At 41.6% G+C, this 26,870-nt stretch overlaps 1 protein-coding gene across 4 annotated transcripts in view; it reads right to left on the reverse strand.

Annotated features, from left to right (window-relative positions):
* Positions 1 to 12,324: 12,324 nt before the first annotated feature.
* Positions 12,325 to 26,870, reverse strand: part of LOC122555564 (NXPE family member 3-like) — a 72,771-nt gene continuing 58,225 nt past the window's right edge. For 3 of the 4 annotated variants that reach the window (XM_043701593.1, XM_043701591.1, XM_043701592.1), the window contains exon 6: positions 12,325 to 12,879. In XM_043701593.1, coding sequence (XP_043557528.1) covers positions 12,335 to 12,879 — 545 coding nt within the window. In that variant the 3' untranslated portion in view covers positions 12,325 to 12,334. The remainder of the gene's footprint in view (positions 12,880 to 26,870) is intronic. The other variant, XR_006313302.1, reaches the window with a different exon arrangement.

Below are 26,870 nucleotides of genomic sequence, written 5' to 3' on the forward strand. Positions count from 1 at the left end.
CCCTGGGGTCGGGGAGTCCAGAGCTAGAGGGCATAGGTTTAGGGTGAGAGGGGAAAGATATAAAAGAGACCTAAGGGGCAACTTTTTCATGCAGAGGGTGGTATATGTATGGAATGAGCTGCCAGAGGATGTGGTGGAGGCTGGTACAATTGCAACATTTAAGAGGCATTTGGATGGGTATATGAATAGGAAGGGTTTGGAGGGATATGGACCGGGTGCTGGCAGGTGGGTCAAGATTGGGTTGGGATATCTGGTCGGCATGGACGGATTAGACTGAAGGGTGTTTCCATGCTGTACATCTCTATGACTCTATTATGCTTTTCTCAGGTGACAAAGCATTGTTGAAACTTTGTGCACACCACGAAATCATGGACAGATATTGAGAATTTTGGACTTAAGATGAATTTTTACAGCTGACCCTGAGATTACTTGGACTTCACAGCCAATCAAAGGGATTATTTTGTAATGTCGAATGACATGGTTAAGATTGCTCCAGGTCAGGATTTTTAGTGGGTAGAATTGATCAATGCACAAGGTCCACGTGAGGAATTTTGTGATAATGGTATCTTTAACCCGTACTGTATGTGCTTGCTGCCCCTTAAAGAGCCTCACATCACACAGAAATAGAGCTCACTGCCACAGACAAAAGATGCTTATTCTCTCCATTCTGGGTGTTGAGTAGATTTTTTTTTGACTGTGTACTCACGATGTGGTTGAGGAAGGAAGACAACATGTGTTTCACTGTGTGAATCACAGGCTCAGTCTGTCAATCTTGGTGATCTCACAATTCCCTTTGAAAACCCACAAACATTCATGGTTCATTTTTGCCTTGACCTCCATGTCAATCCCATTAGTTTGATCTTCCCACAATCCTACCCCACCTCTTATTGTTAAATCTTCATCTCTCACTTTATCCGCTGAGTTCCAGGAATACACCTGCGTCATGTCAACTGTCATTATACAATGACCCCCCAATGAAGCCAGAGTATTGATTGTAATCAATGACACCTCTCCACCCCCACAATGCCCCTTGCTCTTGCATGCTCTACATCTCCCACACTTATGTGTTAAACTGCCTTCATTCACAATTTATGTCCTACCTACACCTCAGTCTGCTGTCACCAACCCCTACAACTGACTTCCCCTACATCCCCATTACAAACATTGCCTCTGTAGAGGTTCACTCGCACAGTTGTCTTGAGTTGGCATTTCTGGATTCATGCCACTATTTGGACCTTGACCAGTTTGATCCTACCATTGAAGAACTGGGTTCAGTATATGGAAAGAATATGTTACTTTTTCCAGGCAAATGACAGTGGGACAGACAAAAAGCATTGAGTAATTCTCCCGACAGCTTGTGGACCAGCAGTTATTTCGGTTTTTAGGAGCCTAACTTTCCCTGAGGCACCAGATACTAAAATCTTTCAAGAACTTCTGGATTTAATTCATAAGTATTATGACCAAAACCTCTTCCATTTCTGAGATGTTATTGGCTTTACTCAGCAGTTCAAAAACCAGGGGAATCTGTATTGAGATTTTTGACGAGGTTAAGATGACTGGCAGAAGCATATAAATTTGGTTAAACCCTAAATGAGATGCTGAGAGACCATTTGGTATGTGGGATTAATGACATGACCATGCAGAAGTGCAACCTAGCTGAAGCCCGACTGGACTTCCAACAGGCACTACAACTGGCTTTATTATTAGAAAGTGTGGCAAGTGGAGTTTATGAGTTATGGGATGTTTCAGTGGAAGTGGACACCCTCACCAGACTGACTGAACTTGGGGAATACTACTTGAGTGAAGGTAATTGCATAGCCTCACTCTGCACCTATCCTGAACAGAGGCACTCTAGGTCAGCCCACAGCAAAACCCCAAAATAAAGCCACGTCTCGACAAACTAGTTAAAATGTTCGCAAGAACCTGGCAGGACATTACAGTTGCTGTCAGTGTGTGGACTCACAACAGCAAAAAAAGTCTATTAGGCCTGAATTGAGTAAGTATCGAGGAGGGTATGCACCTGAAAGGTCTAACTACATTGTCTTGGAACAGTTAAATTGCTTAGCAACATCCAAATCAGAACCAATCAAAATAAACATCTGGTTAAATGGTCACCCAGATCTAATGAAGGTTGATAGCAGCATGGCTGTATCAGTGATTGTGGAAACAATCTTTAACAAAATTCTTTCTGGACTCCAAATCTTAAGTTTGCGCAAGATCTTGGCCAGTCTGAGATCTTATATTGGGGAACCTCTCCAGATTAAGGATGCAACTTCGGTTCCAGTCTCTTATGAGAAGTAACTGTTTCAGTTACCAAGGATTGTCGTCAAAGACTCGGGCCCAAGCCTAATAGGACAAAATTGGTTGAGAAAGATTCAACTTCATTGGCTCAACGTTTTTCAATTAGAAAATGGCTGGCTGAGTGATGTCCTAATTAGATACCTGGAGGGGCCAAGGCCACCTTGCATGTTGACCAAGAATCAATTCCATGATTCTGCAAAGCCCACCCAGTGTCATTTACATGTAAAAGGTAGAGGCAGAAATCAGAAGGCTGGAAAGCAAAGGAATCATCAACAAGTACAGTTTGCAATGGGCAGTACTGGTCATACTGATTGTGAAGCTAGATGGATCAGTTCGTCTTTGTGGGGATTTCAAACAAATGGTAAATCGCTTTTTGCAGTTGGATGAATACCCGATCGCTTGCATAAATGATTTACACACAAAACTGGCGGGGGGAGATGTCCTTCATGAAGCTGAGCATGAACCATGTGTACCCATAATTGTGAGGATTCCCAGAGGTCTGCTCCAATTAATGCCCATAAGGTTTTGCAGCACTATACAGGGTATACTATACTTTTGGGGTATCATCAGCCTGTGCCATTTTCCAATGGATGATGTAAACAGTTTACAAGGTCTACCCCAGGTCACCATTTATTTGGATGATGTACTGGTAACCTGAAAGAACAATAAATAGCACGTCATGGTGCTTAAATGTTTCTCTCAGGTGGGTGTACACCTTAGGAGGTAAAAATGATGTGTTCCAGGCATCCCAAGTGACCTAAATTGGCTACAGAATTGACAAGACTTCCCATTGGACGATAGAGTGAGGGCAATCAAAGATGCCCTGGTTGTCACTTTTGTCCTGGAGGTAAGGTTTTTCCTTGGGTCCACGCATTATTATGGGAAATTCAGGCATAATCTGGCCTTAATTCTGGAATCCTTACGTCTGCCATTGAGAAAGGATCAGCCTTGGAAATATTCCTGTACCCAAGACACCTTCTTTAAGAAAGGAGGAGAAAGTGAGGACTGCAGATGCTGGAGATCAGATCTGAAATGTGTTGCTGGAAAAGCGCAGCAGGTCAGGCAGCATCCAAGGAACAGTAGAATCGACGTTTCGGGCATAAGCACTTATGCCCGAAATGTCGATTCACCTTCTTTAAGAAAGTTAAGAAGCAACTATTGTTGTCTTAGGTGTTGGCACACTATGATCCAAAATGAGGTGTGATGCTGACATGGGATGCCTCCCTGTATGGTATCAGGGTGGGGTTGGTTTATTGTGGCCCAGCAAGGTGGAACTCCTGATAGTATATGCTTCCCAGATTTGGCTGATGCCGAATGAAAATATGCCCAGAGACAGAAGGTAGGTTTGGTGGTCATCTTTGGTGTGTGAAAGTTCCACCTATAACTTTAGGGACTTCAATTTGTAATCGTAATGAACCATAAACCCCAGCTAGGGTTGCTTAAAGAGGCCAAGGCTCTGCCACCAGTAGCTTAAGGTTGAATTCAGTGGTGAGCTCTTATTCTGAGTACATACAATACAAGTTGGTACACCATCCAGGAAGCCAAGTGGAAAATGCAGATGCTTTGAGCTGCCTCCCACTAGTGGTGTGTCACCGCTAGAAGAGTTTGTTCTGGTTTTAAACTTTCTGGACACCCTTCCGGTCACTGCTGACAATATTAGATTGTGGACACAAAAAGATCCTGTCTTGGCAAAAATAAAACAACTGATGTTGATGGGGGAAACTAAAGGGACATCATAACCAGAACTGAAACCTTTCTCGACCCAAAAAGACCAGATCATCAAAGAGGATGGCATATTAAAGGGAGTAAGAGTGATTGTCTCAAGCAAAGGTCACCTCCAGATAATGGCTGAACTCCACTGGGGTCATCCAGCGGTTTCCAAAAGGAAGATGTTGGCAAGAAGTTGTGTCTAATGGATAGGATTGGATGCCTACATAATCGCATTGGTTGGGCAGTGTCCAGAGTGCCAACAAGGACAAAACTTACCACTAGCAGCTCCCCCATATTCGTGGGAATGGCTGGGTAAACCCTGGACTAGTTTACATGTCCATTATGCTAGTCCTTTCATGGGCTCTATGTTTTTAGTCATTGTGGATGTCCAAAGTGCATAGAATTGGTTCTTCAAACAGGACAATGATTGAAAGGTTGTGAGCATCTTTTGCATTACACAGACTCCTTGGGGTGTTGGTCACAGACAACAGGCCATCATTTACCAGGAGGGAATTCGAGTATTTCCTGGCATTGAATGGCATTCAATATGTAAGGATAGCTCTATACTATCCATCATCCAATGGTCTAGCAGAAAGAACAGTCTATACGATATGAGCAGGCTTAAAGAAACAGCCTATAGCTTCACTCGATTCCAAACTGTCCTGGTTCATGTTTGATTATAGGACCAGCGCAGATACAACTACAGGGACAGCTCCAGTAGTGTTGCTAATGGGGAGAGGACTCTGCACCAGATTAAACCTGATCTTCCCAGACCTGGAAGGGAAGATGAAATGGCATCAGGAATTCAAATGCAGGTCACAAAACTCATCTAAGCACGAGAGGCAGTTTAATTCAGGGCACAAAGTTTGATGATGAAACTACAGAAATGGCCCTGCATGGGTAAAAGGCATAGTCGATTGGAGATCAGATCCCATGATGTACAAAGTTCAGGTAGGTGAGGCGATCCTGTGTGAGAATGTGGAATGGACCATATGAGACCTGTAACCTCACAAAAGGGTAGGAGCAAAACATATCCGGCCCCTCAGAACATCCAGCAAAGCTGTCAGAAACCATGGATTCTCCCCCTCCGCCTAGCGTCGCAGAAACCTCTGAGGATAAGTTGGACACGACAGATATCACAGCCTTGATGCCGCTACTGCTTGGAGAATAAGATAAGTTTTTGCCAAGATGCTCCAGGCACAGGAGGTGGACGACGACCTGATATGTGCCACCAGTATCTTAGACACAGTCAGAGGAACAGGATTTGGTGTGAAAACACCCCAGGAAAAGCTATAGGGAAAAGAACAGACCTACGTCCTAGAATTTTGAGAGAGAGCAATGTAATGATTGTGACAATGTCAACCAGCTGGATCTCATTGAATATGAGCTCACTGATTGGGGCTGTTAATCTAGTACAATCAGGGAGCCGTGGCTGACAGATATAAACAGGAGTGTGAACTGGAAGGGGCATGGGGTGGACCGAGAACCGGAAGGTGGGTAGGGGCGGGCTGCCTTAGAGTGGTCGGAAGGTGGGAGGGGCGGGGCTGGTCCAATCAGGAAGCCCTGGCTGACAGATATAAACAGGAGTGGTAGGTGTGTCAGGGCGGACCGAGAACTGGAAGGGGCATGGGGTGGACCGAGAACCGGAAGGTGGGTAGGGGCGGGCTGCCTTAGAGTGGTCGGAAGGTGGGAGGGGCGGGGGCTTGTTGGGTCTGTATTGTCCGCACTTTTGTATGTAACGGTATTGTCTAATGTACAAATGTCATTGTCACTGTCTTGTCATATGTCGAACTGGGATTTGAGGTTTGTCCTCCTCTCCCTGTAAATTGGTTGAATGGTAGGGTTCAGGGCCTAGCTTTGCTGCTCCTCTCCCTTGTAAAATTGCTGTCTTTTGTGTACAGCTGTCAATGTCTTTTTTGTAAACTGTTTTGTAATTTGTTTAATAAAATAAAAAATAAACAGGAGTGGTGCCTGCCCCTCTTCCGCGGTTACGTTAGGGCCCGGGTGTCCTTGGAGAAGGAGCACGCGGTGTCCACCAACACCCTGGAGTTGTTCAGGGAGAGGTGGGCGCCGCAGGGAGTGGAGTGCATCATTTCTCCCTCCAACTCTATTTTGATTTAGTCCCTACCCTCCCCTTCACTGTTTTGATCACACAGCACTGCCCACTGATGTGAAGGGCAGTGTTTGTCACTGGCCACCCGGGTGTTTTCCTATCTTCCTGGTGGTGGGAGTTGAATAAAGATTCGTGCACTTTGTGTCTCTCACTGTGTCTCACAGCTGCACACACACACCATGGGTGCTGGGGATAAAATAAGCACTACCACACTAAGGTGGTAGTGTGGGGGAAGAAATAAAAATAAAAAAAAAGAAGAAAAAAAAATAAAAAAAAAAGATAAACAGAAGATCCATCACTGCTTTTGATCACACAGCACTGCCCTTTGATGTGAAGGGCAGTGCTTGTCACTGGCCACCCGGGTGTTTTCCTATCCTCCTGGTGGTGGAATTTGAATAAAGATTGGTGCACTTTGTGTCTTTCACTAAAAAAAAAGGAATGGATAGAGGTGGGCGCCGCAGGGACTGGAGTGCATCATTTCTCCCTCCAATTCTATTTTGATTTAGTCCCTACCCTCCCCTCCCCTTCACTGTTTTGATCACACAGCACTGCCCACTGATGTGAAGGGCAGTGTTTGTCACTGGCCACCCGGGTGTTTTCCTGTCTTCCTGGTGGTGGAATTTGAATAAAGATTCATGCACTTTGTGTGTTTCACTGTGTCTCACACCTGCACACACACACACCATGGGTGCTGGGGATAAAAAAAAAGGAAAAAATAAAAGAAAATAAACAGAAAAAAAAATAATAAAATAAACAGGAGTGTCACTGGCCACTCGAGTGTTTCCTTTCTTCCTGGTGGTGGAAATTGAATAAAGATTCGTGCACCTTGTGTCTCTCACTGTGTCTCACACCTGCACACACACAACATGGGTGCTGGGGAAAAAATAAGCACTACCGCAGTTAGGCGGTAGTGTGGGGGTTTAATTTTTAAAAAAAAGAAAAAGGAAAAAAAACAGAAGTGTCAGTCCCTGCCCTCCCAAAAAAAAACAAAAAATAAACAGGAATGCCAGGGGTTTTCTGCTCACTATAGGAACTGCCTCTGTTCCAGTAGGTCTGTATCGTGTACCAAGTAAATAAAGGGAGACTTGGTGACGGGATACCAGCCTTCATGGAGTTATTTCAGTTAATATTGCATGAGGTCAGGATTTTTAGTTACAGCAGTGTAACAATGTTGGTGCACTCAAAGGCACTTCCAAATGGGTTCAAAAATTGTATGAGGAATTGCTGCTGTCTGGTCTCTCTTCTCCAAGTGGGAGAACAACAAACTATGTGGAACTGAGATGAGGCTATTGATCAATGCACAAGGTCCACATGAGGAATTTTGTGATAATGGATACCTTTAACCCGTACTGTGTGTGCTTTCTGGCCCTTAAAGAGCCTCACATCACACAAAAATAAATCTTACTGCCACAGAGGGAAGATCCTTACTCTCTTCATTCCAGGTGTGTGGTAGATGTTTGTCATTTTGACTCTGTACTCACCACATGGATAAGGAAGGCAATACGTGTTTCACAGAGTGAGTCACAGACTCAGCCTGTCAGTCTTTGTGATCACCCAATTCCCACCAGAAACCCACATACTTTCATGGTCTGTTTTTTTCTTGACCTCCATGTCAATCCCATTAGCTTTGATCTTCCCACAGCCCCTCCTCAAAACGTTTTCTTAAATGCTTTTCTCCTCACTTTATCCTGTGACCTCTAGGAATACACCTGAGTGACATCAAATGTCATTATGCAATACCCCTCCTAATGAAACCAGAGTGTTGATGACAATCAATGACACCTCTTTACCCCCACAATACCCCTTGCCCTTTCATGCTTTACATCTTCCACACTTACGTGTTGAATTGCCCCCATTCACAATTACTGTCCTGCCTGCATCTCAATCCACTACCACCAACTCCCACAATTGACAACCCCTGCAACCCCACCATAGCCCTTGGTAACCTTCTCTAACTTTTGGTTCAAGCCCTGGACTGATCAAAGCCTACCCTTCCCTGACTAACTAGGAAAAATAATCCTGACTCATGAGTTACCATTCCCCTGATTGATGTCCGTGCAGGCCTTCAACTAACTTAATTGCTGACATCCAGGGCTGGTGATACTGAACCTGCAAGGCCAGTTATGGTCCAGACCCTGGACTGCATTGATATTGATCCACTGGCCCAAGCATGCAACTGACCGTGTTAAAGTCCTGGACTGAGATTGAAAGAAGCCCTTGCCTTCCTATGTCCCTGAATGAAAATAGTCCCTTTTACTTGACCAAGGACTACTCCCGTTAGACTTTGAGACATGGCTATTTGGTTGATGCACATGCAGTGAGTTTGCTACATGAGCTGCTGGCACATGTTGCAGTGTGACATTGAGGCAGTATGGTGATGTACAATAACATGTCCATCCCTTTGACTGTGCAATGTTGCTAGGTTTTGTGTCCACAACAAAAAGGGAAGCAAGCTTGAAGTATAGCGAGACTGTAATTTCTGAATTTGGCAGCAAGGTGCAAAAAGGCAAGGCAAGGTAAGAGAAATCCAAGGAGACACAAAGTGAGCGATTGCAAAGAGAACAGACTGAGTGCCCTGAGACACACCCTCCTCTCTTCCATGAGCTGGGTGCCTGCCCCTTTCCACAAAGTGGCCTGACAGCAGTGTAACAATGTTGGTGCACTCAAAGGCACTTCCAAATGGGTTCAAAAATTGTACGAGGAATTGCTGCTGTCTGGTCTCTCTTCTCCAAGTGGGAGAACAACAAACTATGTGGAACTGAGATGAGAACATGTGATAATCAGATGCTAATGCATGCAAATAGGCACCTCATTGCACACGAGTAAGATTCTTGTCTTGCCATTAAATTCTTGTGGAGGAAATTAATCATTTTTCATTTGATATCAAGAATGTTATGTTTCCAATCTTGCCGTATTTCCCAACTGATTTGCCATTGCATGTTGTTCAGAGGCTGCAAAAACCTAGCCTCAGTACACCTGTAGGTAAGCCATCTTTTTTATGACAGATGCAGGCAAATGGGACTGTATTAATTTAGGATTGCTCTTCAGCATGGACAAGTTAGACCGAAGGGCCTGTTTCTGTGCTGTACATCTCTATGAGTCTATATGACCTTTATGTATATGGTCTATCATATCTTGATATCGAACTTATGGAATCCCATCTTGTTTATCCTTGAAAATTACATTCTTGGAGAGTCCTACTTGATCCCTGATTTATTAAAAAGAACATTTTTCCTTGGGGACCTGTTGAATATGATCTAGCCATCTGCAGATGATGATATTCCTCAATTGCCAGAGCTGATCATCATTTGTTGCAGATTGTTGAATCTGCCGTGCTCAGCTATGACTGAAATATTTGAGATCAATGTTGCAGTCTGGAAGCATTGCTGTTGGAATCTATTTTAATATGTAAATCCACACATGGCAGTAGACTGATCGTAGCTGGTCTGTGTATTTCAATGCTGCCAAAAGCTCCATCACAAGGATCTGTGTAGGCAATGCATGATGCCAATGCATTGGATGTCAGACCTGTTGCAAAATGTCAGCTCATCTTAGGATGCACCACACTGTACCAGTTTCTTGAATAAAATGTGCAAAGGGGTGATATTAGTAATGGCACCAGAAAGTGCATGCTGTCTATTTCATTCTAGATATATCATTCAGATGGAGGTGAAGGCTTCAGCTTTTCTGATGGTATCCTTGTGATGTGTCAAACTTACCGGCCTGCCTGGCTGGGTTCTACAAGCTGGAATATGGCATTACCTCTGGGCCTTTTTAACATCATGGAAGAAATTTTGTAAGTTTCTTTGAGATTGATCCTTATTTGCCTCGTTTTCATATGCTGCTGTAATACGTAAAAATTCCAAAGTAATGTCATTTTGTAGAAAAAAGCTTACAAGACACTGTGTGAGCAAGGCAAGTCACATCTCACATGTGATTTGCATGTTTTACTGATCTTGCAGATGACTGATAGTTGTTCTAAAGTCCACAAATTGCAGATGCTACTGGCCTGCTACAAGTGTTTCAAATGTAAAACTTTCAATTAGAGTCAATTCTTTAGGTTTATCCAGAACAGCTTTACTAAATGGATACTCAATAGTGTAATGGAGGTGAGTTCCAGGATTTTAACCCAGCAACACAGAAAGAACAGTAATATATTTCCAAAACAGGATGATGGGTAGGTAGGAGGGAAAATTGCATGTAGTGGCATTCCTGTGTAGCTGCTGCCTTTGTCCTTCTAGATGGTTTTGGTCATGGATTTGGGAGGTACTTTCTCAATATTTTTGGTGAATTTCTGCAGTACGTCCTGTAGATTGTAGCTGCTGTGACAACTGAATGTCCATGCTGGTAGGAGGAGATGATTCTGGGTGTTGTGCCAATCAAATGGAATGCTTTATCCTGGATGGCGACAATCTTCTTGGGTGTCTTTGGAATTGCACTCAGCATACAAGTAGAGAGTATTCCATCACACTGTTGATTTCTAGATAGGCCTTGTAAGGCTTGGGGGAATCGGGAGGTGAACTAATTGCCGCAGGATTCCTAGACTCTGACCTGCTCTTGTAGTCACAGTGTTTATATGGCTTGTCCAGTTCAGTTTATCTAGTCAGTTATAACCTACAGGATGTTGCTAGTGTGGGATTCAGTGATGGCAATGGCATTGAAATGTCAAGAAGCAAGAGTTAGATTCTCTCTTGTTGGACATAGTCATATCTGACATGTTGTGGCATGAATGTTATTTGCCACTTTTCAGCCCTAACTAGCAAATATCCAGGTCTCATTGTATTTGGTCATGAATTGCTTTAGTAACTGCAGAGTTGCAAATGATGCTGAACATCCCACTTCTGACATTATAAAGGAGGAAAGGTCAGTGATGAAGCAGCTGAAGATGGTTGGGCCTAGGACACTCCCCTGAGGAACTCCTGCAGAGATGTCCTGGAGCTGGGATGACTGATATCTAATAAACACAACCACCATCCTATGTGCCTGGTATGACTCCACCCAGCTGAATGTTTCCTCCCTGATTCCCATTAATTCCATTTTGCTAGGGTTCTTTAACATCACAGTCAAATGCAGCCTTGATGTCAAGGGTAGTCACTCTCACCTCACCTCTGGAATTCAGTTTTTTTGTCCATGTTTGAAACAAGGCTGCAATGTCGTCAGGAGCTGAGTGACCCTGGCGAAATCCAAACTGAGCGTCACTGAGCAGGTTATTGCTGAGCAGTTGCTGCTTGATAACACTATTGCTACCTTTCATCATTTTACTGATGGTTCGGGAGTAAACTGATGGGGCAATGATTTGCTGGGTTGAATTTGGTCTCCCTTTTATGTAGAGAATATACCTGAGCAATTTTCCACATTGCCAGGTAAATGCCAGTGTTGTAATTATATTGTAAGAGCTTGGCTAGGGACCAGCAAGTTCTGGAGCACAAGTCTTCAGTACTTTGCCAGAATGCTGTCAGTATCCATAGCCTTTGCAGTATTCAGTGGTTCTAACTATTTCCTGATATCATGTGGAGTGAACTGAAGTGATTGAAACTGGTATCTGTGACTCTAGGGACAACAGGAGGAGGGCAAGACTTGGAAATTCTGGTGCTGCAAATTCCTCAGCCTTTTCTTTTGCATTGATGTCCTGGGCTTCCCCATCATTGAGGGTGGGGATATGTGTGGAACCTTGCCTTCTAGTCAGTTGTTTAATTGTCCACCAGCATTCACAGCTGGGTGTGGCAGGACTGCAGATCTTAGAACTACTTTGCACTATTATTATTGATAAATTCAACATTATTAAGATGTCCAAGGGCAATGCGTAAGACATGTTGTAAAACAGAACTGACCAACATCTGAACCCTAAGCACTCTTACTGTGCATACATCATAAATGGGTGATGAAATGATTGAAAGTCTAATATTACTGTGCTTTGCAAACAGCTGCATCATATTTTTGCTAAAACATGGACCATTAGCTTCCAAGCATTAGTTGACCATGCCAATGTGAAGACCGTGCGCATAACTGATGGTACAGCACACCACAACCAACCCCACCACAGACAAAAACAGACATCCCTATACACGCACATGGGCACACACACTATCAAACACAAACTCACACACACATTCATCATATCTACAATCGATTTTACAAACATAACCATAGAGCATCCAAGCCTAAAATAAAATACTATATTCATTTGATCCAGAGCATAATTTAACTTGTTCATAAAGGACACACATATGAAAGAAATACATCTACTTCATTCTTTATAATAATTCTTTTGGGATGTAATTCATGAGGTAGGTAATGTGCTATTGTCATTTCCCAGGCATCCACAAACGCCACGTTGATGCCCTCAAACATCTTTCTCATCACTAAGTCAAGTTGATAGGAATACCAGTCACTGTTGTAGAGACTGACCTCCTGCGGAAGGGCCTGGACATTGGCAGTCTTTATTACAACCAGTGTATCTGGGCTCCTTTCCAGCAAACGTAGAATTGACCTGCGGATGTTCTGGAGCCTGCGGATGTATGGTTCAACTGGGAAAGTGTTGAAATGACACCAAATGGTGAAGGCTATAACAGTGTTCTTTCCACCTTTAATCTCATCCAGTTTATTTGCGATGAATGGTAGGTCCTGACTTGAAATGGGGAGGATTCGGATCGGTGTTCCATGAGCAAAATATTCCACCTTGATTGTTTTTTCTATATTCAAAGCGAGATGTGGGCCAGTATTTTTAGAATTGCCAAGGTTAAATGTCCTGAGATCTGAAATAGAAGATGGAATAACATTGATACTGGAAGATAAGTTATAATTCTGTGGATAGTAATTAACAGACATGAATTAGGCAGATTACTTAAAATGCAGTGTGTTAATATAGAGACCATCTCACCCTCCATTCCCTGGACCAACAGCTCATATCAGAATGGGGTTTTCAAGAATGCAAGTGAGCAGCCAGTTTAAATAATACAGACAGGCAGATCAAAAGATTCCTGAGCTGCATTCAGATGAAGCAGGCAAATAAACTCTTGTCCAATGCATAACGAAGATGAGAAGCAGCAGTTATGATGAAGCACTTGAACAAGTGAGTAAACAGAAAGGCTAAGATCTGTTCAATCTGAACAGTTAAGTGGGTTAGTGGGTTCGGAGGCACTCAGTGATCTGCAATGTGTTGGAATATGTGGTGTACTGAAATTGCATTATGCCCTTTGTCCACTTAAGGCTACCACCCTGGCGGAAAGAGTCAAGAGCAGAGTTTTGCAACCTCCAATTTGCATGTGAGGGAAGGTGTGAAATTTTTGTGATGACATTTCTACCAGCCTCCAGTTTGACTTTTAAAGGCTTTAAATCTTTGACTTGAGCAGTAAGAAAATAGGTGGGTTTAGACCGAGCTACCTAGCATCTAGTTTAGCTAGATTTTGCTAGATGGGCATAGATGGAAAGTACTCAGGAAGTGTGAAGAATAGCACTGTAAACATATGAACTTAGAATCACAGACATATGCTCTGCCAGACCTGACCCAATAGTAACCCCAACCCTCATCCTTTGACTCAACGCCTGTCATTTCTGATGGCTATAGCGTATTGGTGTACCTATACAAATTGTTAGAAGAAATATTTGGGACTAGTGCACTATATGGACTTACAACAGAGAACTGTGATATGGAAAATATTTATAATGTTATCATTTTATATTGAGTCAGTCGACTTAAAGCCAATAAAAGAGTTGAAGAAGATTGCTGTGCCGTTTCAACTAGTTATCTCCAGCTGAGAAGTAGGAAGCCAGTAATCAGGAAACAAAATCTGTATTTTTATAGTGCCTTCCATGAACTTCGGATGTTTGAATGGGTTTTATTGTAAACAAGTTAATTTTTGGATCAAATGTAATCATTGTTGTTGTGTAATCATTGTTGTACTGTAGGTTATCAATCCCTCAAAGATCAATTACTTTTCTAACAGAAGCAAAATACTGTAGTTGCTAAAAATCTGAAACAAACTTAGAGTTAAAAATCACACAACACCAGGTTTAATTGGAAGCACTAGCTTTCAGGTGGTTGTCTGATGAAGGAGCAGCGCTCCAAAAGCTCGTGCTTCCAATTAAACCTGTTGGATTATAACCTGGTGTTGTGTGATTTTTAACTTTGTTCACCCCAACACTGGCACCTCCAAATCAAAACTTCGAGTTTGCTGCGTTTATCCAGCATTCTGTTGTTCATGTTTATTTTTCTGTCTGACGTTCTCAGAATGTTTTCAACTATCAGTAATATCCATGCTTAGGTGCAAAAAGCTTAAGAGATGTGGATCCTTATGTGGTTACCAGGTGATGGACTTGACAGAATTTTCATCGTAAATTAGGAAAACCGTCAAGCAAGCCTTGAAGCTAATCTATCCATGAAACTGAGAAGCATATGCACCCGTTGAAATGTCTCAAATTGAAACCCTCTCCCTAGGATTATAACACAGATCCCCTCAGTTAGTATTTTGAAATCTACCAACATTATCAGCTCATTTGGCACTTTGCATTGCTTTCAGCTAATGGAGCGCTGTGACACTCATCTTTCCATTCCATTTCAATTTAATTTGAGTAATTATTATATTTGCTTCTCTGTCATGAAAATAAAATTCATATGAAAGTTACATTGTTAACAGTCTTGAATCCATAACCATAAATATCAAGAAGGTATGAAAATACTTTTTAGCTCCCTTAGACAAAACATTTACACGATTGGGAAATGGAACATTCTATAACATAAGGTGAGCTGTATTGCAGTGTTGATTTATATATTCATGTTCAGGGCATACTTTTATAGTTTCATTGTAATAGGAGCCATTAGCCCATTGAGCCTGCTCTGCCATTCATTAAGATCACGGCTGATCTATCCATCATCTCAGATCCTCCTACCCACATTATCCCCACAATCCTTAATTCCCCTACCATGCAAAAACCCATCCAATTGTGTCTTGAATATATTTAGTGAATACATTCCACTGCTTTCTTGGGCAGAGAATTCCACTGACTCATTACTCTCTGCAAAAAGCAGTTCCTCCTCATCTCTGTCCTAAATTTACACCCCCTAACCTTGAGGCCATGTCCCCTAGTTCTAGACCCACCCAGCAGAGGAGACAACATACCTGCCTCTAACTTATCTATCCCTTTCATCACTCTATGTGTTTCTATAAGATCCCCTCTGATTCTTCTAAATTTTGACGAATACAGTCCCAAGCGACACAACTTTTCCTCACAGGGTAATCCCGTCATCTCTGAAATCAACGTGGTGAACCTCCTCTGACCGTCTCCAAAGCCGGTACTATCCTTCCTCAAGTAAGGAGACCAGAACTGCGTACAATATTCCAGGTGCAAACTCACCAATACCTTGTACAATGGCAGCAGAACTTCCCTGCTCTTAAATTCAGTTGCTGTAGCAATGAATACCAATATTCCATTTGCCTTCCTGATTACCTGTTGCACCTGCAAATCAACTTTTAGTGATTCATGTTTGAGCACTCCTAAATCCCTCTGCACAACAGCATGCTGCAATCTTTCACCATTTAAATAATGCTCTGACCTACATTTTTTACTTCTGAAGTGGATAACCTCACATTTACCAATATTATACTCCAACTACCAGGCCCTTCCCCACTGACTTAACCTGTCTAAATCTCTCTGCAGACTCTCCACATCCTCTGCACAGTTTTCTTTTCCATTCAATTTAATGTAATCAGCAAACTTGGATACGTTACACTTGGTTTCCTCTTTCAAATCATTTATATATATCATGAACAGTTACGGGCCAAACCCTGACCCCTGTGGCACCCTGCTTCCCAATGATCTCCAACCCGAGAAACACCCATTTATTCCAACTCTCTGCTTCCTATTGGTTAACTAGTCCTCTATCCATGCTAGTATATTCCCTGTAACTCCATGCATTCTTATCTCATGGATGAGTTTTTTTATGCAGCACTTTATCGAACACCTTCTGAAAATTCAAGTATATAACATCTACTTCTTCCCCTCCATCCACTACACTTGTTACATTCTCAAAGAACTCTAAGAAGTTTGTCAAACATGACCTCCCCTTCGTGAATCCATGCTTGTCAGAGACATTTTTTAAATGAGTTAGTCACTCTGTAATTCATACAGATCAATGGAAGCATTCAAAGAAAGATATCTGAAAAACAAGGGGTCAGGCCAGCCAAAGGATGATCTCAACATCAGAACTGGAAGCAAAGATCAATGAATTTTTTTCTACCTCCGCAAATAAATTATTTGCCCTAATTGGTTGTCTGCATGTGTGAGGAGAGTTTACAAGGGGATCAGTACTTAGTAGTGTTATATGCCTTTGGCTTTTTATCAGTTTATCTTTACTATAGTCCGATTACTTGTAATAAACAATACTTTGTGATCAATCCAAAAACTTGGTGCATGCTTTCTATCAACATTAGTTGAAAGTCAGGCAATTTTTGGCACTGTTATATTTTTTAAAAAATACATTAACATTGATCCATCTCCATGAATAGTGAAGCTCAAATTACAGCACACTACCACAGTGATTCGCAAAAAGGGAATGTTTCCCCTGGAGTTTGACATATACACCAATCCAAATTTGTATTAGATAAGGAGAGGTGATGACCTAGCGGTACCATCGGTGTACCATTAATCCAATGGTACACTGATTTGTATCCCATTGCAGCAGATAGTAGAATTTGAATTCAATAATAATTTAGAATTAAGGTTCAAGGGGCGACAACAAATTCAATGCCAATTGTAGGGAAAGCCCATCTGGTTTATGACTGTCCTTAAGAGAAGGAAATTGCCATCCTTATCTGGTCTGGCTTACATATGACTCCAGACTAACAGCAATGTGGTTGACTCTTAACTACCCTCTGGGCAGTTAGGGTTGGGCAATAAATACTGGCTACTGGCAATGCCCTCATCCAGTGAATGAATAAAAAAAACACTCAAGAAGTTTGACACCATCCAGGACAAAGTAGCCCATTCAATTGGCACCACATCCACAAACATTCCCTTCCACCACCGTTGACACTCAGTGGCAGTAGTGTAGACAATGTACAGGATGCACTGCAGAAATTCACCAAAGTCCTAAGACCACATTTCTAAACCAATGACTACTTTTATCTGGAAGGACATGGGCAACAGACACATGGGAACATCACACTGATGATGCTGTGGCTTTAAGTGATATGTTTTGTCCTGGTTTCTTTTAGAGAGAGATTGGGGGATGGGTGTCAAACAGACTATGAAAGATAACAATTTGTAAAGCCTTGGGTGTTTTATTTAAAGGCTGGAACAATAGAAGCAGCCTGAACGGGTGTGATCAAACTCCTAACCACTGGTTTAGTTTTCAGCATTTGTTGCTGGGGTCTCAGCAGCATCGGAAGGCAGTGAATCTCCCCCGGCTGCTACACCCTCTGTCTCTCTCTTTCTCTCTCTTAGAATTGCCTTTTGATGTTCTTTCCTCCTGGATTAGAGAAATGCATGTAAGACAATCTGTTGTGTGAATTTACATTTTGCCAAAGATGTGTTTATGGGATCTTACTGTATTGGAACAGTTAATTAGTAATAGTTATTGTTTCCATTGTTCTGTTAAATCTTCTAGTAGTGTTTAGTTATTCCAAGTTCTTCTTTCTGTTGTTGTATTTTAATTATGGTTTTGAATAAGTTGTGTTTTGCTTAACGTTGAGTAGTTTGACCAATCTGGGACACAGCACCTTACATTTGCCTTCAAAATTAAAAAAAACATTATGCTTGAGACTGAATATTTTGAGGAGGTTTGGTCTGGTCCATAACAAATTGGGCCTCTTGTTGGGATCAAAATCTCTAATTCCAGGTTGGGTTTAAGATTATGGGATGTGAAGACAACAAGTGGTAAGTGCTGGTGTCTTTCATTTTGGGTGTAGAATTTAGTTGGGTTTAAACAGGCTGTGCCTTATGTAATAATGGCACTATGTCACTATGAATTTCCTGGGTGTGGAATAAATCATTTTGGGAGTTTTAGAGAAAGTAAGCAAGGCAATGCTTTCCAAGTTGGCAAACAAGCTGGAGTTGGAGTTGCCTGCGTCTTTGAGAAAAGGGAATATAATTGTGTCAATCACATGGCATTTACAGTTGCCAGGAATGCCATCAGAATCTTTGGAAATGGTTAAAATTGAATTGAAAATGAAGTAGCTTAAACATAAAAAGGAAATGAAACCATCTGATTTACAATTGAAAGCAGAGGAAAAAGAAAAGGGAAGGATAGCCCTAGCAGAAGAAATGGAGAAAGAGAAGAAAAGCAGAAGGAGGTGAGAGTTTGAACTTCAGAAGTTTGCAATTACAGAGGAAAGTCGACTTAAAAGGTGGAAGGTGAAGGTAGGTTTAGTGAGGTGGAAGAGTGATGACTAGCATACCCATCATAGACAAAGGCCTGGTGGGGATCTATTTAAATATGTCCATGTGTGTCTAAGTTTGACAGGAAGGATGTGGAAGGTATTTTTTCATTTCATTTGAAGAAGTGGCTAAACAAATGAAATGTCCGGTGACCATGTGGGTATTGTTGATTCAAACAAAGTTAATCAGTAGAGCTAGTGAAGTATTTACATCATTATCACTACCTTCTCGGCGGCATCTGGGGAGTATAATGAGGTGAAAAATCCCCTCTTAAATGCATATAAGCTAGTACTAGAAGCATACAGACAATGTTTCAGGAAGAGAAGAGGAACCCAACTCAAATGTAATTAAATTTGAGAGGATCAAAGAAAGTAGTTTGAGAGGTGGATTAGGGGATTCAAAATGGATCAAACCTATGATACTCTTAGAGAGACAATTATTTTGGAAGCGTTCAAAAATTTGTTTCCTGAGATAGTGAGAACTCATGTTGAAGAACAGAGAGTGAAAATGGCAAGATTAACAGCAGAAATGGCAAATAATTATGTGTTGGTTCATAAATCAAAGTCTGGATTCCAACATTAATTTCCATCTGTGAAGGATAGAAATGGGGGAAAAGAGAAATCCCCAGCTGTTAAGGCAAAAGGAGATCTAATTGAAGATAGCAAAGATAGTCTACCACAGGGTAAAAAAGAAACAATGAGGTGGAAAGAGTAGTAAAAAGGCCACATGAAGTTGTAGTGTTAGTTGTTTAGAAAAAGCACTGGGAAGACAGATGTGAGAAAACAGGAAAAGCCAGTGAGTGTTGTTGAAGTGATGAAGGAAAGCACAGTGAAAGCTAAAAAGCTGCACCAAAATATACAACCTGGTCAGGGGTTGGTTGAGATGGAAGTGCCAGATCTCTTTCAAGAATTTACTAGCATGGGTAAGGTTTATTCCTATGTGCCAGAAGGAGCAGGTAAAGAAATTAAAATTTTAAGTGATACAGGAGCATGTCCATCTGTTGTTGGGAGATGAGGAGATATATAATTCAGCAGGACTATTGCCAGAAAAGGTGGTAATATGTAGAATTCATGGTGAGAAGAAGAGTGTTCCATTATGTAACCTGAGGTTAGAAAGTTTGGTAAAAAGTGATGAAGTGGTGTTAGGAGTAATAGAGAAATTCTCTGTTCCAGGAATACAATTTATCCTCTGTAATGATATTGTTGGATCACAGTGGGTGTGAGTGATTTGTACTGTGATTGAAAAGCCAATGGAGAATCAGGCAACTGAAATATTATGGGAAGCATATCCAGGGAATTTTTCTGATTGTGTGCTAACAAGGTCACAAAGCCATAGGTTGAAGTGGGAGAAGAAGTCAAAGAATAAAGATGAGGAAGTTGAAGTTCATTTGTTAGAGGCTATGTTTGATCAAATGGATGTGAAAAAATAATAGATGGATGACAAAGTGGATACTTTTAGTTCAGAGAAATTAACTGAATTGTGGGCGGCACAGTGGCACTGCTGCTCACAGCGCCAGACACCCGGGTTCAATTCCCACCTCGGGCGACTGTCTGTATGGAGTTTGCACACTCTCCCCGTGTCTGCGTGGATTTCCTCCGGGTGCTCCGGTTTCCTCCCAAAAATGTGCAGGTTAGGTGAATTGGCCATGCTAAATTACCCCATAGTGTTAGGTGTAGCAGATTGGGTCTGGGTGGGTGGCGGGTCAGTGTGCACTTGTTGGGCCGAAGAGCCTGTTTTCACACTGTAAGTAATCTAATCTAATCTATTACAGAAAGATGAAAAACTAAAGCAGTTGCAGCTTGCTGATTATGAAGGTTCGTTTCAGATGCTCTACCACCATACTGGGTAACATTATTAGTGAGAGTCTCCAGTGAATCGCTGGTGGTATGTCCCACCTCTCTACTTATAGGTCTTGGTTTCTTAAGATGGGTGACGTCATTTCTAGCTCTTTCTTTCAAGGGAAGGTAGATAGGATCTACATCGGTGTGTTTGTTGATGGAATTCTGGTTAGAATGCCATGCCTCAAATAATTCTCGTGCGAGCCTTTTTTTTGTCTATCCTAGGATGTGTGTATTGTCCCAGTCAAAGTGATGTCCTTCTTTGTCTGTATGTATACAAATTAGTGATAGTGGGTTGTGTCTTTTAGTGACCAATTGGTGTTCATGTATCTTGGTGGCAATTTTCCTGCTTGTTTGTCTGAGGTATTTTACAGTTCTTGCATGGTATCTTGTAAATGACATTAGTTTTTCTGGTAGTATCTAATGGATCCTTTAGGTTCATTAGTTACTGTTTAAGTGTGTTGCTGGATTTGTGGGCTACCATGATGCCAAGGGGTCTGATTAGTCTGGATGTCATTTCTGATATGTCTTTAACGTAAAGTAATGTGGCTATAGTTTTTGGTGCATTGTGTCTGCTGGTTCGAGTTTGTTTCTGAGAATCAGCGAATTGCGTTTATTGGGTACCCATTTTTCTTGAAAACATTGTATAGACATTTTTCTTCTGCTGTTTGCAGTTCTTGGATGCTGCAGTGTGATGTAGCTCATTGAACTAATGTCTTGATGCAGCTTTGTTTGTGGGTGTTGGAATGATAGGTTTTGAAGTTAAGTATTTGATGTGTTTGTTCTGTAGGCACTGGTTTGAGGCTCTCTGTTAACTGTACATTCAACTGTCACGTCGAGGAATGTCACTGTTGTTCTCTTTTATAAATGTTAGGCCTGTCAGGATATTGTTGATAGCGTTGTATGTTTCCTCTAATTTGTTCCATTTGAGATAACAAAGGTGTCATCTACATAGCGGACCCAAAGTTTGGGTTGGATAGATGGGAGGGCAGCTTGTTCCAGTCTCTGCATTAGTGCTTCCACTATGAGCCCTGATATTGGTGATCCCATGGGTGTTCTGTTCTTTTGTTTGTGGGTTTTGTTATTGAATATGAAGTGCGTGGTGAGGCACAGGTCGACTAGCTTCAGGATGTTGTCTTTGTTGATGAAGTTGGTCCTGCCTGGTGTTTGTGATCCTGGTTTTCTTAGTAGTGATGTCAGTGTTTCTTTGGCCAGGTCGATGTTAATTGATGCGAAAAGGGCTGTAATGCCAAAGGAAACCATTATTTCATCCTCTTCTATCTGTCTTTGATGGTGTTCAGGAATTCTTGGAGTGAATGGAGTGGCGTGAATCTTCAATTAGGTGTTTTAGTTTTTGGTGGAGTTCCTTTGCTCGTCTGTATGTTGGTGTTCCAGGTAGGGAGACTATGGGTCTGAGGTGCGGGTTGGGGGTAGCGACTTCAAATTTGTGTATTTTTGGTAATCCGTAGAAACGTGGTGTGCTGGATCCATCTGCTTTCATGTTTTGGAAATCTGTCCTGTTTAATTCTCCTGATTTTTTAAGTGCTGTGAGAAAGGATGAGATTCTGTTTAGTAGTTGTGGTGTCGGGTCTATCGTCACCTGCTGCTAAGTGTCAGTATCTGCAAGCAAAGCATTTGCCTTTTTAAGAAGTAGGATTATTTTAAAATAACAGTCATGTGTCCCTTGTCTGCAGATAGGATAACAATGGTTTTGTCTTATTTAAGTCGTTCTGAGCTTTTATTTTCTTGAGCATTAAGTATGCTTCCTTCCTTTTTTTGACCTAATGTAGGTGAAACAGCTTGTCTTGCACATCTACTAATATCATTTATTGTATCCGTTGCTCCCGATGTGGTCTCCTCTACATTGGGGACACTGGGCGTATCCACTCCACCCTCTCCTCCCTGACCTATCACCTTTACCCTCTCCCCCACTCACCTATTGTACTCTATGCTACTTTCTCCCCACCCCCACCCTCCTCTAGCTTATCTCTCCATGCTTCAGGCTCTCTGCCTTTATTCCTGATGAAGGGCATTTGCCCGAAATGTCGATTTCGCTGCTCCTTGGATGCTGCCTGAACTGTTGTGCTCTTCCAGCACCACTAATCCAGAATTCTGGTCTGCTGTGTTTCTTCTGAAAGACCAATATTTTTTAATGTGGATTTAAAAGATGCGAGGAAGTCCTTTTTACTCGCGTCTTTGTAATTGTAGTATAACCCTCTGACCAAGACTGCTTTTCCTGTATCAGTTAGTGGATGGTCTGAAAGCATCAATGTTGTATGAAATTATTTTTTGTGTGAGTTTATCTGTGTCATCTGACTGAGATCTACCTGCCAACAACTGTTATTCCTGCACAAATGCCTCAGGAATCAGGTACTTCCTAAATGTCAAAAATACAACCCCCCTCCTCAACCAAATAAAGCAGAACAAAACGGCCGCAGAATGCTTAAAGAAATGATAAATGATGCTCACAGCCGACTCCATAAATCCAATTGGGAGATTTTGCACCAAAAAGCTTTCATCAATACCACAACGGACCTTGAATGGACAAATATATCAGAATGAACTATAAGCTTTAAACAACAACAAATACAGAAAAAGAGAAAACTCGTACTTCAAGATACATTAGATAAACTCACACAAAAAAGCATTTCATACAATCCTGGTTCGGATAAAAAATCTAATAGATCGTCCATTTACTGATACAGAAAAAGCAGTCCTAGTCAAAGGCCTAGTCCAAGACCTTCCAAGCTTATTGAGCTAGCTTACATACTTACCATCAACCTGAGCTACAAGTCTTCTCAAAAATCACTAAAGCAGTTTGTATCAAATAGCACACACAGAAGAAGAATCTTAGTATATCCTAGAATATTATAATCATAAAAAGAGCCTCTTGATGAGGAAACAGACACCAACATGTATGCAAGTGGATGAATAAATGGGCAGAAGTTCTGCAAACGGTTTTACCAGTAGGTTATAGCAAAGGAGTGTTGTGTGAAACACATGAATTAGCATAGGAGATAATTTGGAGGTAAGGAAAAGTCAAACCAAAACATGTAAACATTTTTATTGGCCTGGACTACATCCTTGTGGACTTAAGCCTCTACAGTTAATATAAGTTCAAAAGGTGATTGAACATATGCTCAAAGACAACATAGTTGAAGTAAATTGCAGCAACTAGAGCTCACCCATAGTAATGGTGCCAAAACAAGACTATACCCAACGATTATGTGTGAACTATCACAATGACAATGCAATTGCAAAGTCTGATTCATATCCTATTCCACCTTTGGAAGACTGTATTGAAAAGATGGGACAAGCAACCTATACTTTTAAGTCGGATTTACTCAGAGGATACTGGCAAACAGATTTATCCAAGACACTGAAGACAACTTTAGCTGACATCAGATGGACTGTATCAGTTTAACGTCATGTCATTTTATATGAAAAATGTGCCAGCCACTTTTCAAAGAGTAACCAGTAAAGTAATTTCTGGATTACCCAATTGTGTGGTGTACATCGATGATCCAGTGATTTTTAGTTACACATAGAAGGAACATTTGCAGTATCTATCGGAATTATTCAATCAACTTCAGGAAGCGGAGTTGGTGATAGCCTGGCTCAGAATGAGTTGAAAATGTGTTGCTGGAAAAGCGCAGCAGGTCAGGCAGCATCCAAGGAGCAGGAGAATCGACGTTTCGTTTCTTCTTTTGGCTCAGAATGAGACCCCAAAAACCCAAGTCAAATTCCTGGGCCATGTCATTGGAATTGGACAGATGGCACCACAGGATGTGGAAATAAAGGTTATTGGGCAGTTTCCCATATGACTGACTAAGACAGCAGTACTACAATTCCTGAGATTGAGTGTTCCTTTTCAGAGGTTTTTATCAAATTTTAGTGGTGCGTTGCTCTATTGACTGACTTATTGAAGAGGTGCAGAAAATTTTAGAGGTGGAGGACTATCAGAAGGCAGCCTGAAACCTGCGTTAATCATTGCCCCAGTGTTAGCCACACCGAATTACATAAAGCTATTCAAGATAGCTGTTGATGTGAGTGCTGTGCGTGTCAGAGCTGTACTCTTGCAAGATGACAAGGTGATAGAAAGACCTGTTGCTTTTTTTTAAGAAAACTGAATGGAATCAACAAACATATTCCACAATTGAGAAGGAAACCTTGAGTTTGATGTTGCTGCTATAACATTTCAACATTTATATAGCGAGTAATGTGTCTGAGACAGTTATATATATTGATCATAATCGATTAAAGGTTTTGGAGAAATTTAAGGACACAAGTTCCAGACCGTTTAAATGGCACTTATTATTGCAGCCATTCAATTTGAAAAATATGCATGTGGCACGATGAGACAATATAATTGTCGATGTTTTAACACGACTATGATGAAGAAAGATGGAGGCGCTTGGTGGCAGGAAAGGAAATGGATTGAAATAGATTGTAGTAGTAAATGAGTGCCTGCTTAGAGTCAAGGTAATGTATATTTCATTGAAATGTTCATCAGCTATGATTGAATGGTGGAGTGGACCTGATAGGCCGAATGGCCTTACTTCCATTCCTATGTCTTATGGTTTTATGCTCTTATATGTAGTATGATGCATTAATAGCATACAGTTAAGGATTGTGACAATGCTGTTACTTTAACAGGATATTTTGCCCTGTTTTTTTTTTCAAGAGAGATCGTAAAAGCAGAGGTGCACAAATGTCTGGGCAAGAGTCTTGTTTAACAATGGCAGGGGAGTAGTCAGTTCTCACAGTTCAGGATTGCTCTAGTTTATTTTAATTATAACAGTGAGAAGCTATTGCAGTGGAAAAAGGTTCCAAGCTTCAGCAGATGGTTCCTGATTGGCTCTCTCTCTGATATCTCTCCTACCTGTAAGAACCTGAGTTTGAATTTGCCTTTTGCCAAAGGGTGTGTTTATAGAATGTTGAAGGAATTGGAACAACTCCTTAGTTAAGTTGCTTTATTGAGTCGGTTGAGTTTTCAAATAGTTAAGTTATTCCAAATTTTGTTTTCTTTTGTTCGTGTTTCAACTGTAGTATTTAAATAAATTCTGTTTTGCTTGACCAGCTATATCACACCTGGAATATTCACTTAACATCTGTTTTAAATAAGAAAAAGATTGGGTCTAGTCTACCTTCTTGAAATATTTTGAGGGGGGACTGGCCTGGTCCATAATAGATTGGGGACACGTGCTAGAATTGATTTGATAGTTCCAATTTGGGATTAGGGTTGTTGGACTCAAAGGTCGCGAGTGGTAGGTGTTCATGCCTTTTGGTCTGGGTGTTAAATTTAGTTGGTTTAAACAGTGCTTGGGGTATTAATGGGTCATTCAGTCACCCAGAGTTTTCTGGGGTGGAAGAAATGAGCCAGCTTTGGCAAACAGAACTAAGAAGAATCCAAAGGGTTTTTACAAATATATTAAGGACAAAAGGGTAACTAGAGAGAGAATAGGTCCCCTCAAAGGCGGCAAGGCGGCCTTTGTGTGAAGCCGCAGAAAAAGGGGGAGATACCAATCTAGTATTTTGCATTAGTGTTTACTGTGGAAAAGGACATGGAAGATATAAAATGTTGGAAAATAGATGGTGACATCTTGAAAAATGTCCATATTACAGAGGAGGAAGTGCTGGATGTTTTGAAATGCATAAAGGTGGATAAATCGCTAGAACTTGATCAGGTGTACCCTAGAACTCGGTGGGAAGCTAGAGAAGTGATTGCTGAGCCTCTTGCTGAGATATTTGTATCATCGATAGCCACAGGTGAGCTGCCAGAAGACTGGAGATTGGAAAACGTGGTGCCACTGTTTAAGAAGGGCGGTAAAGACAAGCCAGGGAACTATAGAACGGTGAGCCTGGCCACAGTTGTGGGCAAGTTGTTGGAGGGAATCCTGAGGGACAGGACGTACATGTATTTGGAAAGGCAAGGACTGATTAGGGATAGTCAACATAGCTTTGTTCGTGGGAAATCATGTCTTACAAACTTGATTGAGTTTTTTGAAGAAGTAACAAAGAAGTTTGATGAGGGCAGAGCAGTAGATGTGATCTTTATGGACTTCAGTAAGGCTTTCAACAAGGTTCCCCATGATAGACTGGTCAGCAAGGTTAGATCTCATGGAATACAGGGAGAACTAGCCATTTGGATACAGAACTGGCTCAAAGGTAGAAGACAAGGGGTGGTGGTGGAGGGTTGTTTTTCAGACTGGAGGCCTGTGACCAGTGGAGTGCCACAAGGATTGGTACTGGGTCATCTACTTTATGTCATTTACATAAATGATATGGATGTGAGCATAAGGGGTACAGTTAGTAAGTTTGCAGACGACACCAAAATTGGAGGTGTAGTGGACGGCGAAGAAGGTCATCTCAGATTACAACAGGATCTGGACCAGATAGGCCAATGGGCTGAGAAGTGGCAGATGGAGTTTAATTCAGATAAATATGAGGTGCTGCATTTTGGGAAAGCAAATCTTAGCAGGACTTATACACTTAATGGTAAGGTCCGAGGGAGTGTTGCTGAACAAAGAGAC

Source organism: Chiloscyllium plagiosum, chromosome 12 (genome assembly GCF_004010195.1).
Source record: "Chiloscyllium plagiosum isolate BGI_BamShark_2017 chromosome 12, ASM401019v2, whole genome shotgun sequence".
NCBI lineage: Eukaryota > Metazoa > Chordata > Chondrichthyes > Orectolobiformes > Hemiscylliidae > Chiloscyllium > Chiloscyllium plagiosum.